Source organism: Carcharhinus amblyrhynchos, chromosome 8 (genome assembly GCF_965287045.1).
Source record: "Carcharhinus amblyrhynchos chromosome 8, sCarAmb.v2.hapA, whole genome shotgun sequence".
Taxonomy (NCBI): Eukaryota; Metazoa; Chordata; class Chondrichthyes; order Carcharhiniformes; family Carcharhinidae; genus Carcharhinus; species Carcharhinus amblyrhynchos.
In genome coordinates, this window is record NC_137331.1 from 66,645,374 (window position 1) to 66,655,482 (window position 10,109).

The 10,109-nt window shown below is 49.1% G+C and overlaps 1 protein-coding gene across 2 annotated transcripts; it reads right to left on the reverse strand.

Moving 5' to 3' along the window:
* Positions 1-229: 229 nt before the first annotated feature.
* On the reverse strand, positions 230-9,194 carry LOC145347024 (transcription factor Sox-17-alpha-A-like). Of its 2 annotated transcripts, XM_080194919.1 has the most exons (3): positions 9,143-9,194; positions 1,860-2,171; positions 230-1,162 (listed from the first exon to the last, which is right to left on the reverse strand). In XM_080194919.1, the coding sequence occupies exons 2-3, from the start codon at positions 2,149-2,151 to the stop codon at positions 246-248; spliced, it is 1,209 nt and encodes a 402-aa protein (XP_080051045.1). In that variant the 5' UTR covers positions 2,152-2,171; positions 9,143-9,194; the 3' UTR covers positions 230-245. The 2 variants fall into 2 exon arrangements, with proteins under 2 accessions (XP_080051045.1, XP_080051044.1); XM_080194918.1 differs by lacking the exon at positions 9,143-9,194 and having other exon boundaries at positions 1,860-2,302.
* Between the last annotated feature and the right edge of the window lie 915 nt (positions 9,195-10,109).

A 10,109-nucleotide genomic window follows, 5' to 3' on the forward strand; every position in this document is an offset into this window, starting at 1 on the left:
TATGATCATTATATTCCGAAAGACACAAAAATACCACCCTTCCCCTCCCCGTAGAATTGATCTTAAGCACAAAATGAAAGCAAAGATATTTTAAATATACAATCTTTAAATATCAGGCAACATGTCAAAAACACCCTGAGGACAACTACAAATTTTTTTGAAAGAAAAACATTTTTGGTTTTTAATACTGTCGATATTTGTTTGCCTAGTCTGTTTTTTTTGTTAAAAAAAACAATGGTAGTCCCCTATGCCGAAGGGAAATTGGAGTAATACATAGCACTACTAGCGTCCGAGAGGACAGACGAAATCAGATTACTCTCTGCAGAAGTCAATCCATTTGGATTGGCTTCTGTTGCGTTATACGCAAGTCCGGCTAGGTCAGATCGAGAAACCGAGGTGAGGTATTGCTCGAATTCGTTGCGATCCACATCCGCCAGTAGGTCAGCCTGGCTGAGGTGCTCTAGGTTGTTGTCCACATGGTGTGCCTCAGGTGGTGGAGAGAGGTGCCCGGCCTGCAGATGCTGCGACCGCTGGCTGTTCGACGAGCACATCTGGCTGTAGTACATTGCTACCACGTTGTGGCAAGAGCTGAGCACCCCGTGGAAACCACTGTCGTGTCCCATCTGCTCAGTGTGGGCAATGCCCAGCTCAGCCCGGTGCCTGCGGAACATGGCTATCTGGTGTTCCTGGGCTGGGTAGTCGGGCTGCTGTTGATGATGATGATAACCGGTGCTGCTCCCGTAAGGCAGCATTTGGCAATCTTCCTGCAAATGCGGAGGGAAAAACATGGAATTTGCCTCTAGTACATCCAAAGGAGAGGTGTCCGGAGTTGGCAAGCCGTAAGTGTCCACGTTGGTTGCTACGCTCTGCGCTTCCCTGTAATGGGTGAGCGGAGGAATCTGGTTTTGGAGGCAGTAGCCGGGGTCGTGGTAGGTGAGGTTAATGTTCTGGTTACATACCCGGCCCTCACTGCCCAGCTGCTGCTCGGAGATACTGTGCATCAGGAGACCCGTGTCTACCCGCTTGATTCTCTTGATCTGCTTTCTCCGCCGGGGCCGGTATTTGTAGTTGGGATGTTCCTTCATGTGCTGAACCCGAAGTCTTTCCGCCTCTTCCACAAACGGTCGCTTCTCCGCTAAGGAAAGCCCTCGCCACGATTTACCTGTAGATACACAACACAGTCAATATGTTATTATCTAAACTCCAGCTAACATTTCCCATCACATTGATCTACTTCCAATCCATTGAGTCATTTAGAAATCCATTCTCTGGATTATTGTTTCGGTTACAGTGTATAGGGAGTGTGGGTTATTGACGCTGCGTTTATTGATGCACACGCAATGTATTCACCTTTTAATATCCCGAGGGTAAAGTCAAATCAATGTCTGGCTTTTATTTTTTAAAAGAAACAACCTTTTCTCTTCAATAAAACCACCTTCCTTTCTATATCTTTAAATAAAACGACCTTTCTCTCTTTCCTTTCCAAGCCCATTTTTACCCAGCATTTTAATATAACCGCCCTTCACTCTGTGCTCCCCAGCCCCTGTTCTTACCCATTTTAATAAAATTACCTTTCTCTCTCCTTTCCTAGCCCATATTTTAATAAAACCGCCCTTCTCTCTCTCTCTGCTCCCCAGCCCGTTTCTTAAAATAGCCAGCATTGTAATTCTTTCTCCTTCCCTCAGCCCGTTTTTACCTATTTTAATAAAATCCCTTTCTCTCTCTCTCTCCTTACCCCAGCCCCTGTTCTTCCCCCTTTTAAGGAATCCACCTTTCTCTCTCGTCCCCTGCCCCTGTTTCCCCCCCCCCCCCCCCATTTTAATAAAAACACCTCTCTCTCTCTCTTCCCCTGTTCTTACCCAGCATCTTGCTCAGCTCGGCGTTATGCAGGTCCGGGTTCTGTTGAGCCAGTCTCTTGCGCTCATCCTTCGCCCAGACCATGAAGGCGTTCATGGGCCGCCGGATACGGTTCTCCGACTTGGAGCGGTTGGCACCGTTCGCCGCATCGGCGGCGCTGCCAACCTTGCCATCCCCGAGGGAACTCATGGTCTCAGCCCACTGGCAGGATCCCATCGCCGGCAGCATTGCCGCCATGTGGCACCTACCCTGAATCTGGTCGTCACTGGCGTAACCAGCATCAGGGCTGCTCATTCCTGGAGTGGGATGCGTGTCTGGATAGGGAAGTTAAAAAAAATGAATGAATGAATGCTCTTCTCCACCCCGCTCGGACGGGGGAAGTTGGGACAGGTTTGGATTTGCCTGGGTTCAGGCTGGGTAGCACAGACACACTTGACTCGCTCTCTCCAATCCTCCCACTTTGGATGTTGCAAAGTTTTTGGCAACTGGGCTTGATAAGCACACAGGCAGCCAACCAGAGGCCAGGGGCGGGGTTTTTCCGGGAAAGGTTGAAAGAGGCGGAACCTAAAAAGCTAGCCTCGCCTCCCCTGAATCACCCACCCCTCCAGGAGCTGGAATCCGAGGCTATACGCTCTGCTTGGATTCGTCACCCCTGAGTTCGAGGCTAGCCACTCTCCCATCCCTGTAGGAGAGTTTGAGGCTGGTCACTAATTCACTCAACCCTCCAGGATTATTTCTAATGGAGAGTCTCGAATGTTCTTCATGCTGTTAAACAACTTTGACCAACAATGTATATTCAGGGAAGGCCTGATTCACAACGGTCATAAACAAAACAAAAATAGCTGTTTATTCAGACCCAGTCACCTGTACATGTTCAAAAACGGATCACCAATAAGCTAGACCAATACATTTTGAAGTTCTGTAAATTTGTATCCTGGGCCTGAACCAACATGTCCTTATTTCGATGCCGACTGACCTGCAGCATGTTTCCAGCACAGGTCAGGGATGGTCCACTTCTATATCTCAGGAAAAACAAGGCTTTTTAAGTGTTTTTTTTAAATTAAGTCTCTCACCTCTACCCTACTCTCGTCGTTAATTCGAAGTGATTAAAGTTCATTGCGACAATTAAATATTTACAAAATAGAACGATTGCATCCCAGTGATATAAAGAACCAAATTCCTTATTGGAATCGGATCCATTAATTAAATTTAGCCAAACTTTGACACGAAACCTTTCGAAGGTCTACTCTTCACCTAAAAGAGAATTTCAATGTGAATGCTCCAGGGATTAATCGGCCACCTTTGGTCAGAAAGAAAACAATTCGTTGCCCTCCCAATAATTGCAGAATATTACCAATTTCAGGCTAACGAGGGGCAGAGGTCTGCCTTGTTTATCTGGCACGATATCTTAGCAAGTGCGACCCTTTTTGGGACCATCTCTGCTTTCTTGACGGGGCCTTCTCTTTACATTTCTACGTTCCGTTTCTCAGAGGTCTGAAGAAGTTACATTGAGTTCGGAACCCTAACTCTGTCACGTTTCTCCACAGATACTACCAGACCTGCTGAGGTTCTCCCCTTTCTGTTTTCATTACATTGCTCCGAATGTAACCTTTTCTACCCAAGGTGATATTTGAAATTAACTTAAATTGGTTTGATTTGATCTGGACATTAACTACATCTTATTTTCGATCAGATCCAATCAAAGCCACGGTGTTGATTCGGAGAAGTTAAAAGCGTTCAGCAAATGAGATGTCTGACGAGATCAAAGGTTCCCTCTCTTCATTACCTTTAAGCTGATTAATCAGATATTCTGTTTAAAGTTGATGAATACAGTTTGGGAGAGGTGATTTTTTTTCCCACTGTTAAGTATTTAGATCGATTTAAGTATTTAGATCGAAAATTGAATTATATATTGATTTAAAAACCCAGTTCTCGTTGAACAATATACTCTGCCGCATTAATTTGTCCCTAAGTTTTAATTTGAGTTCGTTTACTTGGTTAGTGTTGAAAGAGATGCCGCATTAAAGGGAAAAGTGAAACGTGAATCAAATAAAACCATCATCCCCTATAATCGTTGAGCAATGAACCGGGGCCTGTTACAAATTTGCAATCGCTAATACGAGGTCTTGTCTGATGGGCGCATTCCCGCGCGGCCTTCCCATTTCATTCCCAAACAAACCTAGAAACAAACGCGATGTCCGCTAATCAGCTGGAATCGAAATCAAAACACGCATCTAGTAATTAACTCCTTTTGAGGCATGATATTACTTTGATAAGAAAAACATCTTAATACCACTGATCAGTATTTGGTTGGTGTCGAAAAGAACTGCCATTCATCAGTGTTAGCAGTGGGCCCTGTACCTTTGCTTTATAACGTGGCCCGCTCCACCTGCTTCAACAATTAATGTCGATTTTGTTTTCCCAGTTTAAAATGTTTCGCCAGCCTGCTACAAAACAGAAACCAACATCTGCTTAAATATCTCAATCACTGGAAGTTAATATATATATACAGTCCTCAGAAATCTGAAAAGTCACACAAACCCGCTGACCAACACATGTAGAATGAAGGGTGCACCCAGAAGCCAGCTTTCAGATAGTATTCTCCAAGTACTGCGATGGATATTAAATGGACCAGCGGTGGATATATCACTAATCTTAATATTACAGTACTGCGTGTGTACATACGTGGGGGGAAGGGGAAATCATACACAGCTCAAATGAAAAGCCTTGTATGAGAATGCCAATATTTTTCAGCACTGAAAATCTGATATGATTTCCTGTCCTGTAGGTTAGCTTTTTGGCCGATGTTCTACACAGCATTTGACCTCTTAACTTACATCGCTGGATAAGGAGTCACGTGTAACGCGAAAATAATTTTAAGATTACAAATATCGAGACGTTGTTCCTCCAAACCTTGTTCCAAGTTCGGTTACATAGACACCAGTTGTTTTTCTGTTTTTCTTTTACCATTGGTTCTTGTTCAGTCTTAAAATGAATAGCTTGTCAGCGACTCGATACCGCACAGCAGCGGCCAGGAGAAATCCCATTTCACTGCGATGGGTTGTAATAAGATAAAATAGTGGCGGGGAGTGTGGATGGCCCTGTGGACAAACACTGCTCAAAGCGCCTGAAAATGGAAAGATTGACTCATTTCACTGAATAAAATATTCAGGAAAAACGTTTTCAGTTCTGTTGTTTATTAATTTGTTGGGTTCAATGGAGAAGGAGATAAGTGAGATCTATGGGGGAAGGGGGGAGATTGGGGAGGGGGGAGATTGGGGAGTAGGGAGAGGTGGGGGTAGAGGGGAGGGTGTGAGGAGAGGGTAGAGGGGAGGGTATGAGGAAAGGGGAGAGGGAAGGGTGTGGGGAGTGGAGAGGATGGGGAGTGGAGGGGATGGGGAAGGAGGGAGGCTGTGAGGGGGAAGGGTGATGAGTGGTCGGTGGGGGCTGGGGAGAGGAAGTGAGTGGGGGTGGGGACTATAGGGGGAGGAGGTGGAGATGTTGGGAGGGGGAGGGAAGCAGGGGAGGGGTTGAGGTGAGGGGGGAGAAGAGGGAATGGGAATTGATGAGAGGGGATGGGAGGGGAACAGGGTGGGGGCGGGTTGTCGAGGGGTGAGGAAGAGCATGGGGAGGGTATGAGGAGGGATACAGAGAGACGGTGAGGAGGGGAGGGATACGGGGAGAGGGTGAGGAGAGGAGGGGGAAGGGAGTGGGGAGGGGGTGGGATGTGCAGGGAGGGTGATGAGGAAGGGGAGGGAGGAAAGGAGGAGTGGCGGGAAGAAAGAGGGAGGGAGGGAGGAGTGGTGGGGACGGGGAGGGTTTGGGGAGGGGGACGGGGTGGGGAGGAAGGGAGGGAGGGGATGGGGAGGGGTTGGAGAGGGGGAGGGATGGGGAGGCGAGGGGATGGGGAGGCGAGGGGATGGGGAGGGGAAGGGAGGGGATGGGGAGGGGAGGGGGAGGGGGGTTGGGGTGGAAGAGAGGGAGGGATGGATGGATGAGGGAAAGGGAGGGATGAGGGAAAGGGAGGGATGAGGGGAAGGGAGGGGTGGGGAAGGTGAGGGGTGGGAAGGGAGGGATGAGGGGAAGGGAGGGGGTGGGGAAGGTGAGGGGTGGGAAGGGAGGGATGAGGGGAAGGGAGGGATGAGGGGAAAGGAAGGGGTGGGGAAGATGAGGGTGGGAAGGGAGGGATGTGGGGAAGGGAAGGGAGAGAGTGGGGAAGGAGAGGGGAGGGAGGGGGACAGGTGTGAGGGCTGGTGTGTGGAGACAGAGGGGGATGGTGAGGGGAACAGAGGGGTTGGGAAGGGGAGGGGGTGGGAAAGTGGAGGAGAGGTGAGGAGAGGGTGCGGAAGGGGAGGGGAAGGAGAGGGTGCGGAAGGGGAGGGGAAGGAGAGGGTGCGGGAGGGGAAGGAGAGGGTGTGGAAGGGGAGGGGGGAGGGAAGGGGAAGAGGAGGAAAGGGTGCAGAAGGGGAGGGAGTGGGGAGGGTTGGAAAGGGAGGAGGTGTGGGGAGGGTGTGGAAAGGGAGGAGGTGGGGAGTGTGGGGAAGGGGAGAGGTGTGGGGAGGGAGGGATGGGGTGTAAAAGGGTTGGAGAGGGAGGAGGGATGGTTGCAGAGGGGAGGGCAATGAGGAAGGGGTGAGGAAGAAAGGGGGAGAGCGGATCAGGTTGTGGAGGGGGAGATGGGTCAGTGTTGCAGAGGAGAGAGAGTTGAGGATGGGATAGACTGTGGAGTAGGGAGTTTGATGGGGAGGAGGGGTGGAGTTGGATGTGGAAGGAGGACAGTTGGGTGGGGTGACAGTTGGAGAGGGGGAACTGGGATGAGATGTTGGGAGGTAATGTGGGAAGGGGTGGGAGAATTGTAGAACCATAGAAACCGACAGTGCAGAAAGAGGGCCTTCAGCCCACTGACCACAACCCCACCCAGGCTCTACTCCCATATCCTTCCATATTTTACCCACTAATCCCTCCAACCTAAGCATCTCAGGACACTAAGGGGCAATTTTAGCATGGCCAATTAGTCTAACCCACACATCTTAGGATTGTGGGAGGAAACCGGAGCACCCAGAGGAAACCCACGCAGACACGAGGAGAACATGCAAACTCCACACAGACAATGACCCGAGTCGGGAATTGAACCCAGGACCCTGGAGCTATGAAGCAGCAGTGCTAAACACTGTGCTACCGTGCCATGGGGAAGGGAAGGGGGAAATAGGTGAGGGGAGGGAATGAAGTGAAGTGCGGGGGAGGGCAAAGTGGGGGAGGTGAGGGCTAAGTTGGGGTGAGGGCCAAGTGGGGGGAGGGCAAGTGGGGGGGACCAATTTGGGGGGGAGGGCCATTGGGGGGGCCAAGTTACAGGGGAGGGCCAAGTGTGAGGGAGGGCCAAGTGGGGGGAGGGCCAAGTGGGGGGAGGGCCAAGTTGAGGCAGAGGGCCAAGTACGAAGAACAAACAAAGAACAAAGAACAACCCAGCACGGGAAACAGGCCCTTCGGCCCAACGAGCCCGCGCCGCCGCATCACCCTACACCTATTCTAAGTGGGGAGGAGGAATGTGGTTGGGGGGGAGGGACAAGTGGGAGGGCCAAGTGGGGGGAGGGCCAAGTTGGGGGGGGCAAGTTGGGGGAGGGGGCCAAGTGGGGGTGAGGGCCTAATGGGGGGAGGGCCTAGTGGGGTAGAAGGCCAAGTGGGGGGGGGGCAAGTGGGGGGGAGGGCCAAGTGGGGGGGAGGGCCAAGTGAGGGGGAGGGCCGTTGGGGGGAGGGCCAAGTGGGTGGGGGTTGGGCCAAGTGGGGGGGGGGGTGGAGGGCCAAGTGGGGGGGGGGGGGGTGGAGGGCCAAGTGTGGGGGGGAGGGCCAAGGTGGGGAGGGTGCCAAGTGGGGGGGAAGGGCCAAGTGGGGTGGACAGGGCCAAGTGGGGAGGGGGGAGGGGGGAAGGGGCAGGGCAGAAAGTGGGGGGGAGAGCAAAGTGGGTGGGAGCAAATGGGGAGAGCAAAGTGGGGAGAGGGGAAGGTGGGCAAGGGAGGAGGAAGGTGAAAGAAGGGAAGAGTAGGGAAGGAGAAAGGAGTAGAGAAAATGAGGAAGGAGTGGATACGAAGGAACAAACGAAGGGGAGACTGGATAATTTGAAGTAAGCGAGTGGCTTTTGCTACCAAATAAACCTGTTGAACTTTAACATGGTGTTGAGAGACCCCTTACCTAGTTTGGAGAACTCAGGGGAGAGTTGAAAATTTGAATCTTGAGGTGGGTTTTTCAAATGAGGATGCGGGAGCGTTTGGGGAGTAAACCCAAATAATGAGACTGAGACAGTTACCGACTGGGGCGGAGAGTACAGAAAGGCATCGCATTGTGTGGGTGCAGAAGGGAATATGAGTGTTACAATGATAAGGTAGGAATTTCTGTACCAGAAACCGAAATCGAAGCTGGGAACTCAATGGATTGAGTTGGTGAGGATGACAGAGATGCGCACAGCGAGCCATAATGCAGCTAATTGGTGATCACGTTTTGAACCCAGTGATTTGATCAGCAGTGAGACAGAATGGGGAATGACAGTCTTGTGCAGGTGGGAATGAACAGTCTTGGGGATGGATAGATGGCTCGTAGGGTTGAACCTGGCTCAGGTTGGAACAGCAAGCGGGTGGTGAGGCGAATCTGTACAAAGGACAGCAGCTTTCGGTGGGGTCAAGGATTTCAAAAACCACTGGCTTCCGTCTTTCCCAGGTTCAATTTGAGGCAGTTTTGCTGATCCGGGATTAAATTCATGCGGACAGTCCAGCGACATGGACACTGACTGTGTGAAGAATTAATTACAATATTAGATTGCTGTTAATATTAATGAAAGCCGGCGAACATTGCTAACTCCACCGGCTTAGTTTATTAGAGAACAGGAAAAAGCTACAAATACTCGGCAGATCAGGCAGCATTAGTGGACATTTTTGCACATTTTCCGCATCTGCAGTATTTTTAATAAAGTCGTTTTTAGATTTCAAATCTACCCTAAAGTGATAAAGTGAACGGTTTCATTTAAACCTGCTATTAAAAGGAGATTAGTGAATACATGAGACTCAGGGGGACTTTTATCCGGTCTCCTAAACATCAAAGACTTAATGTTGCTTTCGATCAAACGGATTTAAGAGTTTTCTAACCGTATTAACGTATTCTGTGTAACCATGAGTTCTACCTGGTGTCCAGTAAAACTTTACTCTTATTGTATTTAATTATGTAAATAGTGCCGGTCGCCAAAGGAGTTCAGACTGAGCACTTTAGACAATTGAAGACGATAAGAAATGAGTTTTACCTGATAACGTTATCTTACACCTTCCAAATCAGACAACCCTCGCCAAACGTAATACATTCAAACCGAGTTAGAAATCACGATCTTTGTTTTTTTAAATGTCTTCTTTCTGCATTTCTTGTTACTTTCGTTAACCAGAAAGCAATATTTCCAATTTTCTTTTGCCCTGGTATTATTTCTCATTGTTTCTCACGATCTGCTTCTCTTCAATTTCTCGTTCGATTTCTCCATGTCATTGCCCTCCATTCGCCCGTTTCCGGAGAGGAAGTTAACATTCTTTTAAGTGTTGCCATAATTAAACCACTTAAGTATCATTTGAAAATGCACCTTGTGCAGGAAATATTATTTTAAATATTGTGCTTTTCAGTAAGCGTTCTCTCAGGCCCATTCAAAGATCAGTACAGCACAGGAACAGGCTCTTCGGCCCACCAGGTCTGTGCCAACACATATGCCTCTCTAGTCTAATACTTTCTTGCCTCTCATCTCAAATGGGACTTCCTATAAAAGTATTTTCAGTCTCAGGGTACAATCTGCATTGGCAATGTTCTATGTAATGAGCGTGTGTACTAATCTGCTCCTTCAGGAGGGTTTTATAAGATCCAACTGGTAAAATGGATTGAACAAGAAGAGTTGATTCGATTTAGTTTGCACCATCAAAGTGTATTATCTGTGTTTCAGGTGAAATGATGTGGAGATGCCGGCGTTGGACTGGGGTAAACACAGTAAGAAGTCTCACAACACCAGGTTTAAGTGTATGCCCTTCTCTGATCAGAACCTTCCGCACACCTGACCAAGAAACAGCGGTTCCGAAAGCTTGTGGGTTTACTATCAAATAAACTGGTTGGACGTTAACCTGATGTTGTGAGACCTCTTTCAGGTGAAAACCAGCTTTTGTATCAGAGACAAAATGATGGTTATGTCAGAGGCAGATGCGCCTCTATCTCGTCCCGTCCCATTTTTTAAAAATTGC